This window comes from Pseudorca crassidens, chromosome 4, assembly GCF_039906515.1.
Source record: "Pseudorca crassidens isolate mPseCra1 chromosome 4, mPseCra1.hap1, whole genome shotgun sequence".
Lineage (NCBI taxonomy): Eukaryota > Metazoa > Chordata > Mammalia > Artiodactyla > Delphinidae > Pseudorca > Pseudorca crassidens.
In genome coordinates this window covers 104646441-104671090 of record NC_090299.1, presented here as the reverse complement: position 1 = coordinate 104671090, position 24650 = coordinate 104646441, and the positions used below count along the sequence as shown (strand labels likewise).

Below are 24650 nucleotides of genomic sequence, written 5' to 3'. Positions count from 1 at the left end.
TTATATCATGTGAGTCAGATAGAAAAGGCATATGTATGAGTTAAAGTCAATGTTCCTGATACTTTCCCCAGAATGGTTTGCCCCTCCACCCTTCTGCACTCTAAACTGTAGAACTGGTATCCTCAGGGGATGATCCTGACTGCCAGTAGAGTCTTATTACGTCAAAATGGACTGTCATGGAGCCACTAGAGAAGGTAGGAACGCACCTCTCCTGTGAAGGTCGAAAGCTTTTGCTGAGACTCACTAGTGGCTCAAAAACAAATGCTTTATTTGACACACTGATACAGTAGGAAGCAATATTCGCAGAAAAGAAAGTAACAGCACGTAAACAGAAGTCAGACGTGATTCAGTAGACAAAACAGCATTGGGGAAAAAAAACATGATGTCGGAAAACAAAACATTCACCACAATCAAATTTAGAACTGATTTTGATCACCCCAAAAAGAAACGTCATGCTTATTAGCACTCATTCTCTTTTTTTCTCCCAACTCCCAGTCCCTGGCAACCACTAATCTACTTTCTTTATAGAGTTGGATGGCATGTCTTAAACAAGAGTGTTTATGTTCACTGTGCTTCTTCCTAGCACAGAGCCTGATTTTGTGCTCTCCTTTTTACCTGCAGTGTTCTTCTCTTCAAACTTCACCAATTTTTTTTCTTTCTCATCCTTTAGATCTCAACTCACTATTGAGATCCCACTATTATCACTGTGGGCCACACTCCACCACAGCACTTACCATAGGTGCAATTTAACATTTATTCGTATGGTATTTGATTAGTAAGTGTCTCTCCCAACAGACTACAAGCTCCCTAAGGGCAGGAAGTGTCTTTAATTTTGTTCATCATCATATCTCCAGCATCTAGCACCATACTTAGTACACAGTAGACCTTCAATAAATATTCTGGATGAAGGGGTAGATGGATGAATGAGGCATCTCATCCTTCCTGACACTGATGTGATCCTGGCGGGTTACTGAGAGACTCTCCCTACAGGTCTCAGTACTGAATAACTTTTCCATGACTTCATTTCTTCAGAAGGAACAAAACTTGGAGCGCTAAAGATTTCCCAGAGCAGGGAAGCTGAGTAACATTTTATACTAAAGTTGCTTGAGACCAAAATATTTTCAAAACATGCAACCAAGATAACTGACCAAATTTTAAAACTTTAAAATTAAAAAAAAATTTTTAAAGAACAAAGAAATGAATGATAAAGTGACAGATAAGAGATTTTAACATAAGATAAACAGGTTCACATTTCACCCAGAAAGGAAAACTACCTGTGTCCACTGCAAAATCTAGTCATATTACCCATTGCATCCAGTCAATTTTAGCTACTTTATAGTTTGTTTTGTGTACTTTCTTAAATAATAAATGTAACTACTTAGAAAATCAGTAATAAAGAGATGCACAATATGACTTCTGATTCTAAGCCAAGATTTCTGGATTAAACATGTAGGATTTAAAGGGAGAAAAGGAAAGGCTACTTCATCTATTTTGCTTAAGTTCTTAATCACTCTGTAGCGAAAGAATAATAAAGAATCGATACTGACAATGCAAACTGAACTTGGATGTGTACAATGACTTTTAGATCTCATTCACTCTAGCTAGAAGCTGCGAAAAACTCTGATCTAACATTCTACCTAGTCACGTTAGTACAATGGTTAAGAACCTTTGCCTAGAGTCAGAGAAACAAACACCAGTGCCCCAGCAATGCCACTTGCCAACCATGTAATGTCAGGTGAGTCACTCACCTCTGTGTCCCTAACCCTGAAAATGAGGACATTAACCTCAGAGGGCTTTGATGAGGAAAACTAAGATTACAATTTCTAGGTACTGGCAGAGTACACAGACCAGATCTTGTGTCCAATAAATGTTAATTGTTATTATTATCAGCAACATTTTATCAACAAAATTCAAGTCACCTTAAATAATGAGATTTATTCTCATTACTTCTCACAGCTCTCCTTCATAAGAAGAGAGTGAAAGGACAGGTAGACATATAAACAGACCAACCTAGAAAATATGAGGGGCTGCTCAGGCTCACCAGCAATAATGACAAAGTTAAGAGATTCCAGGTCTTACTTCCTCTAAGTAAAAACACATTTTTTACCGTTTATGGTAATGGAAAAGGATGGGTGGCTGACACATATTTGAATGAATATTGGTGAATGAATATTTTAGTTCCATTATTTATTCAAATATGTGTCAGCCACCCATCCTTTTCCATTAGGAAACATGCATTTCTCCAAGTACCACCCAGTTCACTTAAGCTTACATCTCATTGGTCAGGACTAAGTCACATGCCCCCCCCACCCCACCCACAAGAGAACCTGGGAAACCAATGTTTTCAGCTGCCACACTGCTGTCATGAACAAAACTGGGTTCTGAGGATAAAGAAGAAGAGAATGGATATTAGACAGTCTACTAAGCAGTCTCCTAAAATGGACTTTCATGCTCGTTTAAGTACAGAAATATGATGACCACATTCTTTCCTTCTAAAGGGGGAAGGGGTCTTTTGGTAGAAGCCCCTCAGCTTGTTTACCCTCCATGCTGGTCCATTCCTGGGTGAAGGAGCAGTGAAACCTAACCAGTTCCTCACTCCTCTCCCCTACCATCCTGACATTCCTGATGCTCCAAGGCTCAATTCAAGTGCTCCTTCCTCTGTGAGGCCTTCTCCCACACCCCCTGCCAAACCTAGGCATTTTCCTTGATGCCCTCATACCACCTTGTGTATAGCTCTACTATAGCAATTACCATAGTCTCTGCAATTTGTCTGATTTGTGTCATTTTCTCCACTTAACTGTCAGGTTTCTTTATGAAATTTTCATCTCTGCAGGCCCAGTGCCCAAGTCTATGCCTAAAAAGAAGAAAAGAAGAAGTACTCCCTAAATATTCCTTGGATTGGATCAAAATGGATTAAATTGAATTGACTTGCACTGCACTGCACTGAAGGCTCAGGGATCTGGCTGCAACTCTTTTCTCACCCTGCTGTGGTGGCTCACGGGGTGCCTGCCCCAGAACCAGGAAGGTTGATGACAAGCTTACAAGCTTATGGTTCATACAAATAGATCATGTCTCAATGAGATCATGCATTAGCTTGGCTTGCTGGCCAAAAAGGAGAGTCAAAAAACAGTTACATTAGCTTATTTCCTCTCAGGGGAACTGTGGAGAAAGGAGTAAAAGTCACTGTTTACCAAACAAAAGGCTGAGAAAACATTTTTTCATTTAAGACTATGACAAATTAGTGAAAGTGACAAAAATAAATAAAAACCTACCACATACTCCAAAAGTTGCACAACTGCCTAAAAGCCAAACTGTAATTGTAAATGTGCTGGCATTTGGCACAGAGATCAGAATTTCAAGGAAGCGAGCCACTCTTTTATGAACACTACTAAACTGAAATGTCACAAGCAGCTTTTGATTAAACTATGATTGTCACAGTATATAGGAATGAACTAACATATGGTGTTTTTAAAATAAACTACTAACCACATCCAGTGGTTTCAATTAAAGAATGGTTCATTGCTTACAAAAATTCCCCTAGATCCAGCTGTCTGCCAAAAAAGTCCCATTGCCTCACTGAATTTCCACTGTCATCAGGCAGATTACTAAAGGGCCAGTCTTGGATTTGATGTGGACACTCAGGGTAACCTCTGTAGAAAGTACTTTCCCCCAGCTTTGTCTTGTGGCTGAACAAATCCTGGGGGTAATCTCCTATAAGGAGTATAAGTTGAATTGCAGTTATATTACATGGCCTACTAGAAGAAATAGAGAATACTTAAAAGAATTTTTTAGAATGCTAAATAAGGTTATACCATAGTGTTCTGGAATTTTTAAAAAATAATAATTAAAAAGTATTAAGAAGAGGACTAGTAAGCTGTAAGACCCAAGTTCCTGATAGAAGGAACATCTCAGAGATGACTCTAAAACCAATACAAGGAAGTAATGTAAATAGATGAATGACAGGAAGCTAGTTAGAGAATCACTGTCATCATTTCATACTCATGAAAAACTATCCCTGGGGAATTAAAGGTAAGGCAGGTAGAGGCCACTTGGAACTTGTTTGAGGAGAGCATGTGGAGATCTGGTCCTGCTAAGAAATGGGGTTCTATTTTGAGGGGTGAGATGTTAGCCTCTGGCACTCACCCAGTGATCTTTCTGTTCTTTGGTCTCACTGCCTTTCTCAAGAGTAAGGGTCCCTCCACGTTCTCTCCTTCTCAGAATTCGTCATCGCCTCTCTCTCCTTACCTTCAGTGCCACTCATGTGCTTTCTTCCTCTATCCCTACGACTGGCCAAAATGTAGAACTCAATGACATTTTAAAAAATCAATTGTTATTTAAAATAAATACAAACTTCACGTTGGTTTTTCTTCTTATACATTGCCCTTGACTGATCTCTTTTTCGTCTAAACTAGTGTGAGCCTTCTATCAAAATAAGGTTCTCCACGCCTTCTATTAAAATAAGGTTCTCCACACCCACTCTTAAAGGCAGTACATTCTCCCCACCTGCCAGACAAGGAAAGCATCTCTGTCACTTCTACTGTATATAAAATATGCAAAGCAGATCCTCAAATTTATCCCATTATATTCACCACTTAGATGTCTTTACAAATGTCAGAAACAATCATAAAATAATAGAATAAAAGGAGCTTAAAGAGAATGTGTCATAAACGTATTTCCAGTCCATTTCATAGAGGAAAAAAAATCTATAAACCTTCCAAGTTTGGTTCAAGCATGCAAATAATAGCTCAGAAAAAGTTTCCTCAAGCCACACACATCTGATCTAAATGAGTGGCCAGTGGAACACCAGTTATCCACCTCCAGCCCTTCTTAACTACAGTATCTTTTGCTCAAAATCTATATTTAAAACTTGGAGGAACAAGGGAGAGTATTAGCTGTTTCTGGGTGTGGACATCAATAAAACAATAATCCAAAAATCTTTTTGAAATTCTTTGCTTGTTTGTTTCCTTGGTTTTTGTCTGTTTGGGGAATTCAGCAGTTTCACAAGCAGTAACAAAGTAGAGTCAAAGAACTGACAGGATTTTAGAGTTGCTCATGCATGCATTCTGGATACTGGGTAAATCTGCAGTGAATTTCTAGTTAAAGAAATTGCTATCCCCATGACTTGGTAACAGAAATCACCCTATTTTCTGCTGAAAACAGCTTCAGTTTTGAACAAACACAACTTGCTATATGGTCCACATGTTTATTGGAAATTTGCATCCAGAGGTCACATTTTTCCATTACACCTAAGTTATTCCTTCCCAAAGCCTCGTAAATGAAGCAGAATCAATGAAATATAATTGCTTTCTCTGTGGCCCTTGTGGCAAAATTTGGTAACAGACAAAGGGTAACTTTAATACAAATTGATGGATCACAGTGAAACAGCTACCAGAAGTGGCTTCTAAGGGTATTGAGTAAATCCTGCTTTTTTAAAAAATGGAATTCTGCTTAATTGGCAAATAGCAGAAGAATAAAAAATTTCAGGGATGCTCTTGTTTCAAAAACATTACATCATAATTCTGAGAAGGATGTACAAAGGTCACCTAAGTTCATCTCTGCAGCAACATGGACTACTCTGTTTATCCATAATAAACATACATAACAATTCTTAAAATTCTCTATGTAAGACACTCCACAAACAGCCTTGGTGACATCAAGTGATTAACAAATCTCACTATCATAAGTAACCTCTTTTATACACTATCCTCACTCAGCACAGCGGAAAATGAACCGCAAACAGTCATGCAGAGGCAAGCTTACTCCAATTCAACATGTTAATATGGTTCTTTAGTGAAATGTCATCTAAAATAATATTTTGCATTCTTGCATTGACATGCGTATCTTCACACATTTTAATACTTTCTCATGAGAAAAAGTACGTGCAGGGTAGCACTTTTATTTCTGTTTCGAAAACATGAAAAATTTCTATTTTATTTACGTGCTAATTAATCATTGCAAAACAAAGCTGTAGAACTATATAGCATGAGAAAAATTATTTTTCTCTCTTTTCATTTCACCATTATTCAACTCACCCTCTTACACAACTCTGGTGATTTCTATTTTAATCACATTTCAATAAGATTTAGGTGGGGGGGTAGTATTTTTTTTAACTAAGGTCGTTGTTAATACTAAATAATTACATAACCTTTCCTCTTCAGTTTTTATTTCTCAGACACAGCAGAATATTTTAAACTAACTGGTAATTTCTAGACATTTTATTTGTGCATCCACTCAAAGGATATGCTATTTCAGAACATGACTCAAAATAAGTACGAAATATTGCTCCTGCCCGTGAGGCTCTAATGATATGGCTGGAGAGCCGACACACAGCTGAATGAAAGAGGTTAAGTCAACACTTGAAGCATCACAGGCCTAAGTACCAGAATATGTAATGTACTTGTAAAATAACATAAAATACTTGCCACAGGAGTTCAAAAACTGGGAAAGTCATTATGAGTGGGTGTAAATGCTCTCTTTAAGGCCTTGCTGAAACAGAAGAAACCTATAATTTTCATTAAACTATTGAAAAAAGTAGAGGAAACTCCATTACATTCTCAATTTCTTTTTAAATGTCTATGGACCCCAAGTGAGGAACCTGCTTTCAGTAATGAGGAGCCTTAGAAGGTTTTTTTTTATTACCATTATTGTTTGTTTATTTAAAAAGAGACTAGATGGAAGGGACATTTTAGATACCTGGAAGCCTTGTCAGAAATAACTCCCTTCTAGGGAATTCCCTGGCAGTCCAGGGGTTGCAACTCTGTGCTTCCACTGCAGGGGCATGGGCTCAATCCCTGGTTGGGGAACTAAGATCCCACATGCCATGTGACACCCCCCAAAAAAAGAACAGTGCATTTTGACAGTATGGAGGTTCCTTAAAACACTAAAAACAGAATTACCATATGACCCAGCAATCCCACTACTGGGCATATACCCTGAGAAAAACAATTCAAGAAGACACAGCACCCCAATGTTCACTGCAGCACTATTTACAATAGCCAGGTCATGGAAGCAACCTAAATGTCCATCGACAGACAAATGGATAAAGAAGATGTGGTACATATATACAATAGAATATTACTCAGTCATAAAAATGAATGAAATTGGGTCATTTGTAGAGACGTGGATGGACCTAGAGACTGTCATACAGAGTGAAGCAAGTCAGAAAGAAAAACAAATATCGTAAATTAACACATGTATGTGGAATCTAGAAATATGGTGCAGATGAACCGGTTTGCAAGGCAGAAACAGAGACAGAGATGTAGAGAACAAACGTATGGATACCCAGGGGGGAAAGTGGGGGGGTGAGGGGGGGATGAATTGGGAGATTGGGATTGACATATATACTCTATTATGTATACAATAGATAACTAAGAAGAACCTGCTGTATAGCACAGGGAAATCCACTTCACTGTACAGTAGAAACTAATACAACATTGTAAAACAGCTATACCCCAATAAAAAAAAATTTTTTTTAATTAAGAAAAGAAATAACTCCCTTCTATTTCAAGTTAGACGCTAAAGGCAGAAAATCCAAATAAGAAGATAATGCCTTAGGAATTCAAAGGAAAGGGCAGACACAAGAGATACTTAGAAGGAAAAACCAATAGGACTCAGAGAGTGGCTGATTATGGGAGAAAAAGAATAGGGAAGAATCAAGGATTACTGAGATTTTGATTATACAGGTAAGAGGATGATGGGGACTCCATGCTCACAACACCTCTATAGAAATGTGATGAAAAGTCAAGCAACACTCGCCATCCATGGGAAAGTTATTAAAAGAACCCAACATTCCTGCTTCCAGATTGTGGTCATGGAAGAATTCCAGAGAATTTATTTATAGAGTATACCCATGGTCCCCCATGGTCCCACATCCCAACTTCTGCATCAACAGTTCAAACCCATAAAGCCCTGAATCTAAATCCCTGGTATTAAGAACCCATATAGTCCTTTAAGAATCTTTTTTTTTTCTGATATGAGAAATTTCCTGAACAGAATACCATTTCAAGAAGATCCCTACCAGTATCTTTCATTTTTTTCAGTGCATTCCAATCACACACATTCTCACACACATACTCACAAATACACTCACACCCCCAAGCTTCCAATCTTATCCTTGAACCCAAACCACAGGATGAGTCCTGCCTTCTGCTGAGGAAGTAATACCTGTGACAGATAGTCATTTACACCCCCTTCGCTTCTCTAGAGTATACTTCACATCTTAAATTCCATATACAGCTCTAGTTTTCCCCCATTTTCCACCTCAAGTCACAGTCTCTTTTTAGCCCTGAGTACCCCAGCACCTGGAGCACAGTGGAACCCTCTGAGGCCTCTTGAACTCATGAGTCACTATAAATAGCAGCAACATCAACTCTCCCATGACACACGTAAATGCACTATTCATAACATCTCACAGCATGATAAAATGAAATAACTATTGTAATAGAATAGGCAGAGGCAGCGAGAAATGACACCCTTCCATAGTGTAAAGGACTGCCACTTGGAGGCCACTTCAAGGTGATTTCAAGAGAACTGTGTTTCCAAAATGCAAGGCTCCCTAAGAGGTTTATATAGTTAACCAACTGGAGAAGGCAGAAGCGCTATGACACAGTGCTCCTGTACTCGTCAGCATCACAGAGGAATAAACAGCAATTATTTGTACCACACAAAACACAACATTGTTGAGCCAGCCTTGTGCCACCAAAAACACAAGTATGCCAAACATTTTTCCTCTCTGCACAGCACTGCCTTTGAGTTGCTGATGCGTCCCACCCAACTGCCCTTCTTAACCAGATTAATTTCACTGAGAAACACAAAGAAAGAGCCAGAAAGAGATCCTTTTCAGGAAAGAAGGAACAGCCCATTTGCTTGCTGGGGCCCAGAAGTGGGAATTCCAACTGTTGACTGAAGTCAAGGGCACATTTGGTAAGCAGAGTCACTTGCTAGTGGCCCTATGTTACACAAAAGCACAGCACAATAGGTATCACCTCTGCCCCGTGAAAGTCTTATTTCCTTGGTCCTTTCACCTGCCAGCCAGCATCCAGCCTGTACCACTGGCAAGTTAAGAGACTTAGCTCTCCCAAAGATGCCTTTGGGAGCCAGGAGCCAAGCTGACAGCCAAAGCAAAGGAAGAACTAGTGGGATTTTATAGTAGAAAAGGCCAGAAGAGCTTAAAAAGCAGTGATTAATGTTCACAGGGAATTAATCTCTGCAAAGTTTTAGTCTGAAGCTTTGGCATTACCTGTGTACAATGGATGGGAAAAGATGAGCTTGAAGAAAATGTTCAGAATAACCCAAGATAATAATTGCTAACCAGATACACTTCCCATTTAATACTCAGGCACTATGAAGTAACCTCTGTCATTATTCCCTTTTTACAGGAGAGGAAACAGGAGCACAGAGAGCTTAAGTATCTTGCCAAGGCCACGCTGCTGGTATGAGCTGGGATTCGAACTCTGTGTGGCTTGAATATGTGCTCCTAACTGATATGATACACTACCTTTCCAGTAAAATTCCATCACAAGTGGCCCTTCTGAAAAGGCAAACTTTAAGTTTTCAATTACTTTTAAATACCAAAAGCCTTTGTTTCAGACCTAAAGATAAAGTACTTCCTCCTACGTACATAAGATGAAAGATAGAGAAGAGGATGAAAAAGATGGTATATTTCTTTTGTGTTTTGCTTCCTAACAGGGACAGAATCTACCTCCTTTCACATACATTCCAAAGACTCCCTTCTCTCCTACATACTGCTTCATTTGGGGGATACACAAATGGCACACAGAAAATTTTTAAAATCTTACTTTGTGATATCAGCATTAAGGGTCTTGCCTAAAAACATTTAAGAATCAAGAAAAAGTAGGAATGCGCCCAGAAGAATGAGGTCAGGTGTGGGGAGGGCGCAGGGGTGTGTGTGCGCTGGGAAAAGAGGAAGTCAAATGACAAAACCCCAAATAATCTTGGCTCTTATGAAAAGGTACTCTGTTCATTTCCCCGGAAGCACCGAACAAAATCAGCTGCCCATTTCTCTGCTTCAGTTTCCTGACTATAACTGGATCACCAACGGGCATCCATTGTTCCAGGCTCACAGAACAATGTTCACTAGCATAAATGCATCAGTTCTGGTACACATCCAAAGAGCTAAGAAAGAATACCACAAGACTGAATGAGTATCTGTGTGCGCATACCCAGCGACCAGATTCCACCACGGGCAAGACATAGGTGTGCGAGGCAGTTAGCACCGCCCAGCGCCGATGCATGTGCAAGCTTGTCAAGAGATATACTACACATCAGACCACTATGCTGAACAGGATGTTCTGCTTGTAGCTCTGTTTCCCAACATTCTACACATCTTCAGAGTCTCTGCAGTCACAGAGCAGCCTGTGATTCCCCCATAAGCATCCCAGGGCACTAACAAAACGCAAAGCGCAGACGTCAGAACCATCGATGGAAGGTCGCTGCACTGTGTTTGCAGAGCCTAGCTCATCCAGGACCACCTTCCCACCCAGAATGGGCAACCCTCAGAGGATGGCAGCTGCTAACTTAGGGGGAAAAAAAGTGCATGGTGGGGGAGGCGAAAGGATTATTTTTAAGGAAGAGCACAATCTAGCTTTTCTCTCCACCACCTACTCCACACACCACCTCCTCGTTCCCTTGTCTCTCCTCCTGCCTGCTCTTCCATTTCACTTGTCTCCCCCAGCCTCTCTCCCCATTACTCGTGTACCACACTTCTCACATGTGCTTTCTTCTCTGTGTCCCAAGCTGAGACACCAGCTCGGACACCACACTGAGAAGAGCAGCTGTGTGAGGACTCAGAGCTGCCACTGAGCTCGGAGGGGAAACGAGGGTGGCTAGCCTCCTCCTCAAAGCTCCAGATGCATGAGATTCAAAATGTGCATCCACTCTTTAGAAGCCCTGTCTTGAGACCAGAGCCACAGAGAAGGGAAAAAAGCATCTGTGTTATAAGTTCAATGAACCCGTTAATTATGTCATCTTCCTAATGTGCCTAAATACTGGAGGATATTTGGCTTACGTCTTGTTATAAACGTCCTTTACTGTTCATTCTGTGCCTCCTTAATATGGCTTCTGAAGCTGAGCTGCCATTCTTGTCCGGAAGAGTAAGCATTTTTTTTTGCAGTACGCGGGCCTCTCACTGCTGTGGCCTCTCCCGTTGCGGGGCACAGGCTCCGGACGCGCAGGCTCAGTGGCCATGGCTCACGGGCCCAGCCGCTCCGCAGCATGTGGGATCTTCCTGGACCAGGGCACGAACCCGTGTCCCCTGCATCGGCAGGCGGACTCTCAACCACTGCACCACCAGGGAAGCCCCGGAATAGTAAGCATTTTTAAATGTATGGGATGAATCCATGTGCTCTGTGGATCAATCCCTTCCATCACCTGTGGGTGACGAGCAACTCAACACACTCAGGAGTCGTGTACCCAGACCAAAGTACCACTTTAGCAATAGTTAAAATAATGAGGCACTTCCCAAAGTAGCATAATTAAAAGTTAGGACCAGACTGAAATGGCAAGAGAAAAAGGAAGAGCAGGGAAATATAAAAGATCATGTGTGAGGATTAAAAACCAGAAAATCAACTGGATCTTTACCTATAATGTGGGAAATAGACCAACAGAAGCAATGTCTTCCGCTGTAGTAATCAACTGCTCTTCAATAAGCATTTATTAGGCACATATATACTAGGTACCAGACACTGTACTAGGTGCCAGAGATAACATAGGTGAACAAAACAAACCTGATCCTAGCTCTCAGGGAGCTTACGATGTACCATCAGCACAAGACAAAACTGTAGGCTAACAAAGTCCCAAAGTGAAACATGTATTATGAAGGAAAGAGATAAGAAGTGAGGGAGGCTAACACTGGAGAACCTACGTCAGAGAGAGCAGTAGGGAAAGGCCTCTCTGAAGAGACCAAACTTTAAAGCTGGAACATAAAGGGAGAGAAAAGCTAACCGGGGCCAGAATGAGTGACCATTCCAGAAAGATGGGATTGCATGAGCAAAGGTCCTAAGGCAGAAAAGGTTTGGGCACCACTGAAAAAAATCACCGTGGCTGAATTAAAGTGAACAAGGAGCAAATAACACAAAGGACTCTGGTGAGACACAGTGGGCCCTAACGCCCAACCGAGATTTCATTCTAAGGAGTGAATGGCATGACCCAATTTAAACTTCATGATGATCACTGCTGCCACTGTGTGGGAAGAGACTTGAAAGGCGGAGTCTGTTGCAGTTGCCTTAAGCAAGAAATAAGGATTCCCCGGACCACAATGTGGCAGCCAAACCAAAAAAGAGTAGACAGATTCAGACATATTTTAGAAGTAGAACCAACAGAAGTCATTGATGGATTGCATATGGAGGTGACAGCAAGGAAAAAAAATCAGAGATGATTCTCATCAAGTTACTCTATTTCCATGTGGGGCTTCTTCAGAAGTTACAAGCATGACCTGCTACAATGCCAGGCCCTTGCAAGAATCTAGTCTAGAGGACCTGGTATGTCTGTAAACATAAGTTAACTCAAAAACCCAAGATCCAAGAACAACATAAACTGGGTGGGGCTGTTCCTGACAGACAGTAATGGCAGGTATTTCAGTGAGTTTTCCCATAAGAATTTTATCTTCATGTTGGTGTCAGAGCCCTGTAGCTTCCCCCAAATCACAGATTTAAATGTCTTTCCATATCTGAGTACAACAATCTTAAGTAGAATTGCACCAGATAAACCAGCGACCAATCTCGTTAGTCTCCATGATAAGCAGTGGAGAAAATACAGTAATTTCTAAGAGGATCTTCATGTCAAACTGGATGCCTCATGTCAAATATGTCACAGACATATGACAGCATAACTTAGTGACTAGCAGAAAGTAACAACTATAAAATACAAATTTATAAATCATTTCTTTATTATCATTGTCCTTAACAATGATGTCTCCATAGGATCGCTTCAGAAACCAAGTATACAACCCAATCCAGTACTCCCCAGGCAGGAGACCTCTGAGGGTAAAGAGAATGAACTGCCTTCCTTATTTTACATGTTGTACTCAAACTGGTCCCCCAAATGCCACAGAAAGCCACAGGACCCCCGTGGGAGAGACAGGTTCAGTCTCAGTACCTTTCTGACCTGTTTATTCACTATTACCTACTTGAGTATTACTGGCATTGTTTCCACTGCCCTTCCTAAAAAGCTATTACATAATTATCATCTCAAAATCCCTTGGTCCATTTGTGTAGGTGAGCGTCTCTTTCCTTTTTAGTATTTATAGTGATGATGCACTCTTGTTCTTAAATTGCAGAATGAGAGATTATGAGAGAGAGAGAGGGAGACAGAGAGAGACAGATCACACACACACACAGTGGAGACGCACCTCTGATTCTGGCTTAGGCCTTGCCAAAACAGATAGCAAATGGAGATAAATAGTAGTAATTTATTTGGAAAGGGATGTTATCTTTTGTTCCTCCAGACTATTAACTGTGAACTTTTCTGGCTGCATTTCAAGGAGTTTGCTTGAGACAGACCCCATTTTTTTAGTCAACATATGAACAGTTCCTTTCAGAAAGGCTCTCCCCCAACATTCCAGTGAAAAGCACAGAACTCTTGCCTCCTGCCCTCTGGTCCCATCTAAGTCTTACATTTATTCCAACACTCTAAAATTTTAATTTAGTGGAACATCTCCAAACTGTCCTCAAAACTTTCCTCTTCAATTTGGTGGTCCACCTGATGGCTCCTCTCAGCATAAGTACCTCTCTAGCTGCTAAGCCACCTGTTCAGCTCCAGGAGAGAGACTATAAAAAAAAATTCACAGATCCATACCACTACACTTCACACCCTCTTTAATTTAACTCTGTAAATTCACTTTTCAACACATCTGAGCTGTTAATTCTAATTTGGCCTCTCATCACCTGCAAAGACTGAACTGGATCTTTATCTCCACCACCCATAATAAAGCGTTTTATTGCAGGCTCCAGACTTCTGCAAGTGTAGCAAAGAGAGGGAGAACTGTGCTGAGAGCTCTGCCAACATGAAAAGCTGTCACTATGTAACTCCTGTTGGGGAATCTTCCCAAATTGGCATATGTTTCTACTGCTTCTCCCTTCTACAGCATATATTCATGTTCCCTTCAGCCACAAAGCTGCCCAGATAGCCAAACGTTCTCCATATCAAAAGGAACCAAAGCAAGAGACACATACACCTAAACACACATCCACCCTAGCGCTTGAATCCAAGGATGTGCTTTGACCTCCTGCTATTCTGTTCCTAATAACACCTCTATCCAAAGTATGATATCTAATAGGTTCAACCTTTCAAGAGCTGTGTCACTCTATATCCTTCTCTGATTTTCAGGATGCTTTCCCACTATTCCTTTTTAAATCAACCTGGCTAAATGTCACCTATATTCCTATAAATGTCATATATATACATACATATATATATAGATAGATAGATAGATACTTCTCATCTTGACCTACTATCTTAATAGAACCTATTTCTAAGCAGGAACAATCCAAAAATTTCTGGAAGAATCTCCCAGTTACTGTTGATAACTGCAGTTAAATGCCATCTATAACATTCTGTCCTCCTTCACTAGTCAAAACACACAACCACGCCTAAACTCTGTCCCATCTTTTCTGACCAGCTCAGAATTTTACCAGATCTCCTCCTAGACCAACCTGCTGGGACAAGAAAAGCCTCTCCAGACACTACGCTTTAGAGGGCACCACTCCAGTATCGCTGCGTCCCTCCCTGTTAGCCACAAGATCTTGACACGTGTCTTTCCCCAGGCTGCGGGAGTGAAGCAGAGAGAGGCACCCACACCCAGGGAGTACTCACTGAGAGGCTTTAGGATGCTGCTACTGGACTCATCCACGTTCTCCACGTCGGACTTGTCAGAGTAGTTCTCAGAGATTCTCTCCTTTTCCTTCTTTTCTCTGTGCCCTGCCTTTCTCTTGTGACGTCTCCTTCTCCTGTAGCTCTTTGGCACATGGACCCCGATGTAGATGGTGTGGTGGCCTGAGGAAGGTACACAAATCGCCAGTCATTTCAAATCACAGTCTCCGCTGCACAGAAATTGCACAAGACCCACAGGTCAGAAAAAAATGTCCATGAATTCAACACTACCATTCCATATTTGACAAATAAACCGGAAAAATAAAATCTTCTCCCAATTTTCATTGCGCTAGACTGTAAATCAACCTGTTGGTTGGCACTAGGATTCAGTGACGGTGTGCTCTAATTCTATCCAGAGAGACCTCTTTGTTTAGGAAAGTCAAAGAATACTGAACCGGAAATCAGGAATCCTTGATTCTGGTCATACCTCTGCCATCAATGAGCTATCTGACCTTGAGCCTGTCCCTTAGCCATTCCAGGCCTCAATCTCATCATTTATATAAAGAGAGGCTTAAATTGGGTAATCCCTAGAGGCCCTTCCAGTGCTAACTTTCCTGGAATCTGTGATTATACTGAACACAGTGATGAAAAAGGAGCTCTTGGAACTGTAGGGGGGGCGGGGGTAGGGGGAAGATCTAACTCAAAGGTCAAGAGGTCATTCTGCGGGGTATAAGGTTTTACACTAAAACTTTTTTTACCCAATCAGCAGAATAGAGACTTAGAACTGGGACAAACTAAGAAAAAATAAGACATACTTGGAGAGAAAATTTTAGAAATACTCAAATGTTCACACTAGGAAACAGCTAAAATGAATGTCAGCTACAGTGCCATTCTCATTTTTCTTTTTTCGTTTGCAAAAGTTTCTAAAAACTGGTTGTTGCAGTGATAAAAATAAACCCAGCCCAGTAAAGATTGCCTTGAAGAGAAGGGCATGAGGAAAAAAGATTGTGAAATGCTTTTAGTTCTCTAGATGGAAGGAGCTGCAAAACTGACAAGTGGTATTATTTTTACAAAATCTGATAAGACAGAAAAAAAAAGGGAACTCAAAGTTCTACATTTTTTTTTTAATTGGAAAACTTTTACTTTCACTTTATATACGGTCTAACTTCTGAATGCGGGAAACACCATTTCGGAAGTAATGTGAAAACTTCTTTTTTTTTTGAATTGCAAATAGGAATTGCAAAAAAGATGAGATAATCTACGGATTTCCTTTCCCATTCTGGCATTATTCCTTGATGACCACTTTACAGTGCTGCACACAATATCACACACCCACATGCAATACACATACATGCAAATGTCTGATGTAAATGCTGTGAATTCCTTTCCAGGGTAACTCATCAGGCATATCTAAAAACACCATAATCCACAGGGTTGTTCCCTTAAACTGGAAGGATTAAAACAATTATATCAAGAAAGAGGTTCCAACCAAGGAATGCAGAACCCTAGGTTAATGGGTAAGCATTCAAAAGAAAATATCTCATACTTGGAATGAAGTTGGAGGCATCTACATAAAACATGAAGCACCAGCCCCCAGCACACACACAGATATGCACACAAACACACAGACACACACGCCAACTCAACTACTAAAAAGCACAGTGAAATTCTCCTCACAGAATGTGTGCCAATGAGAAATTTATCATGTCTAACCATTTACAAGCAAATTGTTCTCATGGGAAAGCTATATTATACTAGGAAGTAGGAAATGTCTCAGAAACAATGTGAATTAAGAAACAGTGTCAATTGTTTCCTGCCCTCCAGTTACTGAGGGAGTCCTGCAGCTTTATCTCAAGTCACACAATATATGTAAGCAAAGCCAACCAATTTCTTCAGTAAATCAAACTCTGAAAGCTTGATTGCCTTCGTTCAAGAAATAGGAAAACATCATGAAAAAAACTAAGAGGTTGAAAAAAACTTTTTTAACCTGTCACATTAAACATTTTCTTATTTTGTTATACAGCAGAAACTAACACACTATTGTAAAGAATTATACTCCAAAAAGATGTTCAAAAACATATTTTCTTATTAAAAAATGGTAACCAAGCAAAAAAAAAAAAATGTAGTGGCTAAGCTACATGAGTCAAATTGATGTTACACAGAAAGATTTTTTTAATATATTTACACAAATCTGCATAGTATATTTGATAAATCATTTAAAAGACAGTTTACATGGGCTGATAAGATTTTAAGGTAAGATTTCTGGCTATAAAGTGTTGTTGTCAACCCAACAAAAGAGTTGGGACGGTTCAGAAGGTGAGTTTTCAAAGCCCAGGAGAGAAAGGTACCTTACCTTCAGAAACCTAACCGGAGTCGTCATCACCATAAAAATGGTGCCACTGTATACGCATCATGATCACAGGCCTCCTCCCTGCCTTAGGAATAAGATTCAGCTTATTCCCATCTCCTCCTGCCCCTCCCTCAGATGCTCCCCCAACCCCGCCGACTTTCCCACAGGTGGGGAAGTTTCAGACACGATGCTGCACCATGAAGCCCAGGTACCAACAGTGAATATGGTTCCTTTTAAGACAGCCCGGGGCTTCCCTGGTGGCGCAGTGGTTGAGAGTCCACCTGCCGATGCAGTGGACACGGGTTCGTGCCCCAGTCCGGGAAGATCCCACATACTGTGGAGCGGCTGGGCCCGTGAGCCATGGCCGCTGGGCCTGCGCGTCTGGAACCCATGCTCCGCAACGGGAGAGGCCACAACAGTGAGAGGCCAGCGTACCGCAAAAAAAGAAAAAAAAAAAGCCCCTATTTCAGACATTTTTATCAGCTTTATTAAGGTATAATTCTTCACATACCATAAAATTCACTCATTTTAAGGGTTCATATTCAATGACTTTTAGTATATTTACAGCGTTGGGAAACATCACCATAATCCAATTTCAGAACCTGTCGACCGAGCCAAAAAGATCCCTCATGCTCATCTGCAGTCACTCTCTGTTCCCTCTTCCCACTCCTATCCCTTACTAACACTCTTAGGCTTTTTTTTTTAATTTTTTTTTCCCTTTGCGATACGTGGGCCTCTCACTGTTGTGGCCTCTCCCGTTGCGGAGCACAGGCTCCGGACGCGCAGGCTCAGCGGCCATGGCTCACGGGCCCAGCCGCTCCGCGGCATGTGGGATCTTCCCGCACTGGGGCATGAACCCGTGTTCCCTGCAACGGCAGGCGGACTCTCAACCACTGCGCCACCAGGGAAGCCCTCTTAGGCATTTTTTTATACTCTCAGTGATGGCCTCTGGGAAGCTACAATTCTCTGGTAACCACACGGCTATGAATTTTGGGGGGGATCCTTACAGCACAGTAAAATAGAATACGCCTTGGGTGAGGAAGCTCTCGCCTTCCAAGAGCTGCCAAACGAAACCAGGGCACTGAGCTGAGCAATTCAAAATGCAAAGCATTTTCCTTTTCCTCTCGTACATTACTGGTAACTACATTTTCCTTTTCTGTCTTTGTTCAGATAAAGGAAAAGGAACGGGGTCCTGAGGTTAAACAAGCCTTTAGGACCTCAGAGACAGTGTTTGTGTTTCATCAATTACTTCTCAACCTCTTTTCATTTCAGCTTCTTTGCCCACCAGAAGAGAGGAAGGCAGCCTCACTCTGGTGACTGGGGGAAAGGCATGCTTTCTCAAAATGATGACCAAATCGTTCATAAGCTGTATGTGCTAAGTACCAAAAATACCAGAAATAAAATAAGCTGGAATGAAAGCATTCTTACCACCTCCACAAAATACCTGTCTTTAGAGTCAATAGAAGCAGCATTACTGATTTAAAAAAAAAATGCTATTGTTGATAAGAATATCATAGGTGATCTCAATATTTATTTTCATTAAAATATCTTTACCTGTCTCAGAGATAGGCCATGAAGATTGATGGCTATTTTTAAAATTACAACTCCCCAAACGACACCAAGCGGTGGAAGGTGTAGTATTATTTTACATGTAAAATGCAAAGGAGAAACTTGATAGACAAGATTTCTAATTCAGCAAGAGTCTACAAAACAGTAAGATGCTCAGAGAATCAGGGACGATTACCTGCTTAATTTATGAGTGAATTTTAGGCGCAAAAGAAAAAAAAATCTCTGGTAGAAATGTCAGTAAAAACTTCTTCCAAAGATAATGTAAAAAGAAGAAGGAGCAAAAAAAAAATTTTAATAGGTAGAATTCAAAAGGAAATGGTGATTGTTTTAAATGTTATTAAAATAAAGGTTACATTCTTGCTACTCAAAATTTTGTAAAGTAAAACTACTGGAATCTACATTTGACAGTGTTCACTTAGGTGTGAGTCAAAGGGCGTTCAGTCCTTGATTTGGCAGTGGCCTCAGTAACATGTGTTCAAATAAATACCCCGCATGCCTTCCTCTGACAGATGGTGCAAGTTCCCCACAAACTCTAAATGTCTTGGGAATATCTCACAATCCATCCACAGCCAGTACTACTGGGAAGAAAACATGGCTTTCCTGGTTATCTCTGACCATCAGAAATCATCACTAGGTGATCCCTGTTTCTTCCATCCTCACGTGCTCCACCTCAGGTGAAAGCAGAAGTCCTGCCATGTTATCATGTCCACTTCTCCCAATTCCTAAAATATTTCTAAACTAACAGCACTGAGAGCTGCTATCATGATTTCAGGGCACCAGAGAACTTTTACAGCTAGTAACTCTGTAGCCATTCATGTTAAAGAGGCTTTCACATATACCCACTTCCCTACCAATGATGATTTAGGACTTTGTAGAATTAAACCCATCAAATGAGCCAAACTAAAATTTTTGCAGTGGACTGAGTGGTTAACAACATATGCCTCTCTATGCAGGATAGATCATTAGCTCCTTCAGGAAACATGGTGCTGTGTTTATACATACAGATGATAGCAGCCATTTATGGAATTCTTACAAATATGCCAGGTTCTGGCTAGGTCTCCTACTTCTATTACCTCATGCAATCCTCACAACTGCACAAATTAAATACTGTCATTATCCCCATTGTACAGGCAAAGAAACCAAGGTTCAGGGAAGTCAAGGATATTGTCACCAGCTAACCCATAAAATCCCACAGGAGAAATCTCTCTCAGGTCTCAACATCAAGAAGAGTGAGTGCTTCATTACTGCATTGGTGGTGCTTTGTTTGTTTTTAGGGTGGTTTTTTTTTTTTTGTAATGTACACTATATTTACACTACCTTATAATTGACTGTGTTTCCTTCCTCATGCTGAAATAGAAGAGACAAATCTCGGGCCAACCGGTAGTAGGTAGACAGAGTTTCGCGACGTGAATTTTAAACATGAACCTTGCTATTCCAACTTTTTACCCATTATTTTCCCTTCACATTAAACCTTTTTGGAATAAAGCAGTATGTAAATATTTTTTAAGACCTGAGATGGCAGTACTGGGGGTAGAAGCTGTGGATGGCTGGGGGTGGCTGTGAGGTAGATTTCTAGGCAGAGATTCTACTTGTCCTCTGGTGATCCTTTAGCTACAGTTAAATCTATAGGCCTAAATCTCCGCCCAGAAATCTACCTTCCCTCACAGCCACCCCCAGCCTCCTACAGAACTTCTCTAATACTGAGGGATGTTCCCAATTTGATTTTTATCCACATTGTTGCTCTTTCTATAATCAATGGAATTTCTGTTCTCTCCAGTTCGAAGCTAAGATTCCATGACACTTGGCACTTTACATCATTCTTTCAGAACTAATAAGCAATATTCCCCAAATATAAATTAAATTCTGCCTTCTTTGGCTTATCTAAAGAACAAAATTGAGTTATTTGTAGTGAGGTGGATGGACCTAGCGTCTGTCATACAGAGTGAAGTAAAAGAGAAAAACAAATACCGTATGCTAACACATATATATGGAATCTAAAAAAAAAAATGAAATAAAGATGCAGACCTACTAGAGAACAGACTTGAGGACACGGGGAGGGGGAAGGGTAAGCTGGGACAAAGTGAGAGAGTGGCATGGACATATATACACTACCAAACGTAAAATAGATAGCTAGTGGGAAGCAGCCGCATAGCACAGGGAGATCAGCTCGGTGCTTTGTGACAACCTAGAGGGGTGGGATAGGGAGGGTGGGAGGGAGGGAGACACAAGAGGGAAGAGATACGAGGATGTGTGTATATGTATAGCTGATTCACTTTGTTATAAAGCAGAAACTAACACACCACGGTAAAGCAATTATACTCCAATAAAGATGTTAAAAAAAGAGAGAGAAGAAGAAAAAATAATGATAATTTAAAAAATAAAGTAACCTGGTCTTATGCCAAGCCGCCTAAAACACGTTGTAGCTATTGCCGAGGGGGATACAGGGGAGGGAGGCAAATTTAAGAGATATGTATTATTTCTTTTCAATTATGAAAAGAACACTGTTGGAAGAGGAGGCAAAGACCCTGGGTGAGTGATAGATTATTAAAAAGATGTTGTGAAGACTTTACTTCTTGGACCAAAACGAATCATGAAGGTTTTTTAGAAGTACATGCATAAGAAACCTTAAACAGAATCACAGTATCAAGTCCAGATGCCACAGACGTTGTGTGTTTGGCACTTTATATAATAAGAAATAGATCAGTATGTCTAATCCTAAATACTTTAATAAATAAATTGCTAGTGTATTACAAACCCATAAGAGTGTCCATAACCAGTTCTATTAAGAAATAATCATAGCAACACTGCTAATTTACTTGAGCATAAATACCAGTTCATGAAAAGAAAACTCACTTTGAAAGGCATGATGTAATTTTGCAGTTAACAGAGGGTAAGTCAGCCCTTGGTTAGATGTTTGCATGAGGGTCCACACTTCAAACTGACACCACTACTCAGGACAACAGATGATTTTTATTTCTGTATTTTGGATAGGGGCAACTTTTCACATAGAAAAAAAAAAATAATAATGCATGTGTTTATTAATAGGTAATTGCATGCTACATATGTAATCTATTTATAGACCATTTTGAATGCTGATTAGTAATCTATTTTATTATTAATGCTACCAATTACACTTAGGAGCAGGCATGCAAGTAAATAAATAGTAAAAGTGATGAAAAACAGGGAAATACTTTTCTTCCCACTGAACTGCATGGGAATTTTGTTCACTGAAAGCCTCCCAGAAATCCTTAAGGCAACTTGGGGTTCCCCCAAGCAAGACTGATAAGAAATCTTAGCTTGTTACCTGGTGTTTACTGAGCACAGTACTTTTAATATTTAATATTTGATGCTGATAATCACGATGATGATAACAATCTCTAGGCAAGAACAAACAGCACAAGGAAAAGGTCTCAAACAGGAGATGAGCTTATGGTGACTTAGCGAAATTCTCGTCCTAAAGGACAAGCTAAAGCTCAGGAAACTTCTGCACCTGCCTTATAAGTGCTCATTTTTAGCAAAACAGTCCTAATCACAGTGTTTAGGTAAAGGTGAGGACCCTATGACCACACACTGAAGTTAAGTTTCCATTACAGCTTCCATTATTAATAGCTGATAACAGAAGCTAAACTAACCAGCACTGTGTGAAGTCTGAATTAGTGAGTATTTTTTTAAAGAAATGCAACCTTATTATACTCAGTGGTCATTCATTATTTGAAGATATCTAGGCCAGAACAACCACTTGAAGGCAGTACAGGAACCTACCTTGATAAATAAACAGGACTAAAAATCACCTTATATCATTTATAAACTGCAGCTCCTGAAGTGCTCCACAATCAATAAAAAGCTGCTTCTCCAAAGTAATTTTAACTTTGCTCTAGCAAAACCTCTTTTATATTCATATCTGTAGATATAAAATACCTATATTTATACCTACGGCTATACATTTATATTGAGATTTATATATATATTATATTATGTTCTATTATATATATATATATATATATAATCTCTATGTATAGAGATAGAGAGTTAGGCATTTTTAAGGACAATCCGAATCCAATAGTGTCAATAAAGTGTCTTTTCCAATGTGTCTGGTGCACAAAGGTAAGTGTTGTTCTTATATCTCCCTCCTATTTCCAAAGGGGAAGAAACAAAGTACTATTTCTCCTCCTTCCCACTCCCCTTGAGCCCGGATAATAACTTGTGAACACTCTCTGTTCTCCAGCTATGGCACTCTGGAACACTCACTCTGCGCAGGACAAAACAGCCACCTTTAGATCAAGTCTAACTCGCCCCTAAGCTGTTTTTTAGTCATTATGCAGAGCTTAACTGTGCAGCAGAGGCAATACCTTCCATAACCTCAATCTTCCCTCACCCGGCCCAGGAACAAATGCCGTGCCATGTCCACCCTGCTCTGGGAGGGTCTCCCCCAGAGCTTTCATGCCGTGAGTGCCGACCCCCAGGGCTCAGGTCTGTTGTCCTTTTACTTGACAGCACAGAGAAGAGTGGAGCCAAAAGGCCTGGGAAGGCCAGAGCCAGTCAGGGCAGGGCTAAGAGCCAAGAGGAGCCACCCAATAGGAAGAGGTGAAACCTTGACTCATCCTGACATCCCAGAACCCCGAAAGAGCTGGAGCATTTTAATGTGCAGTACACATGCAGTCAGACAAAATCCACCTGTGAGCCAAACACAGAGAACTGACAGTTTCCATTATCTCCCTTGTGGTCACCATTTGCACAACTGAATGGCAAGTGGGACTGGAAGAGAGAAAACAATGGCTAATCCAATGGTCATTGATAACCGGATTTGCAATTGCAGCCAGAGAGGCAGCTTAGACAGACACATAAATGCGCACATTCACACTCTCATTCTAACCACATTGTTCATCTCCGACTCTATTCTGGCTTCCCTTTTAGCACTGGCCTAAGCCCTCGCTGGGCAATAGGAAGAGTGGTCTTTAGTCGCTATAGACAGATAATCCACCATATAGTCAATGCACTCACGGCTAAGCAGGTATCACTAATATTAGTTCACATAATTCCTTCCTCTCACATACCTGTATATAGGTAAATGAGATGTGGATAATGCCATGGGGCTAAAACAATGACCAAGAACTAGGGAAAGTGCTTCGAGAGACTTAAACGAGCCTAGTTAAGCCCAATCCCAGAATCTTCATGACTATGGTTTTCCACAAGCACCTAGAAAATAGGACAACATTCACTGACACCGCAGCTCATAATCATACTTTCAGAGTTGAAATGACCTTAAAGATCACCTGATTAAACCTCTTCATGTACCAATGAACCAACTAAAGCCAAATAATTGATGACATAGAGGCTGGGACTCTTGGTGCTCCTGGTTATATAAGGTTTCCTTTCCTACTTTCCTACTACCACGGTACCAGTCCCCGACACTACCCCCCATTTTCCATTGTCTGCAAAATACAGTCAAGGAGGGAAAAGGTAATCGATTAGGCCTTGCAAGTTAGCAACTACCTAGAAGACAAAAATGGCTCAGGAATTCTTGAAAATGTTTCTGTCTTATAACCAGAGAATGACAAGTTTAAATCCACAACACTTAGTAACCATAAACGGCCCCAGAACATGAAGACGTTCTGGCTCTGACATCTGTCCTCCCACGAGCATCTGCGGTCATGCAAACAATGAGGCCAGCCAGGCTTCTGTCTTCTTTCTCTCTCACCTTTTCATAAGCTCTCCCAACACCTTTTATTCTTCTCCAGTTAGTTCTTTCTACCCCCTATTCTTCCAGGCGCTTCTTTAAGCTCTCATCCATCTCCTTTTCTAAATTCCTTTCCCGCTCCAGAGGAACCAGACTTCAAGCACACTTTTTTGGAATGAGCACTGCCCTGGGAAAGTCAAGAAGCTTGCCTTCCTTGTACTAGTTCTT

The 24650-nt window shown here is 40.7% G+C and overlaps 1 protein-coding gene across 8 annotated transcripts in view; it reads right to left on the bottom strand.

The window, feature by feature from the left end:
• Positions 1-24650, bottom strand: part of SLC4A4 (solute carrier family 4 member 4) — a 354963-nt gene that overhangs the window by 268633 nt on the left and 61680 nt on the right. For all 8 annotated transcript variants that reach the window (XM_067736229.1, XM_067736230.1, XM_067736233.1 and 5 more), the window contains exon 3: positions 14830-15009. In XM_067736229.1, coding sequence (XP_067592330.1) covers positions 14830-15009 — 180 coding nt within the window. The remainder of the gene's footprint in view (positions 1-14829; positions 15010-24650) is intronic.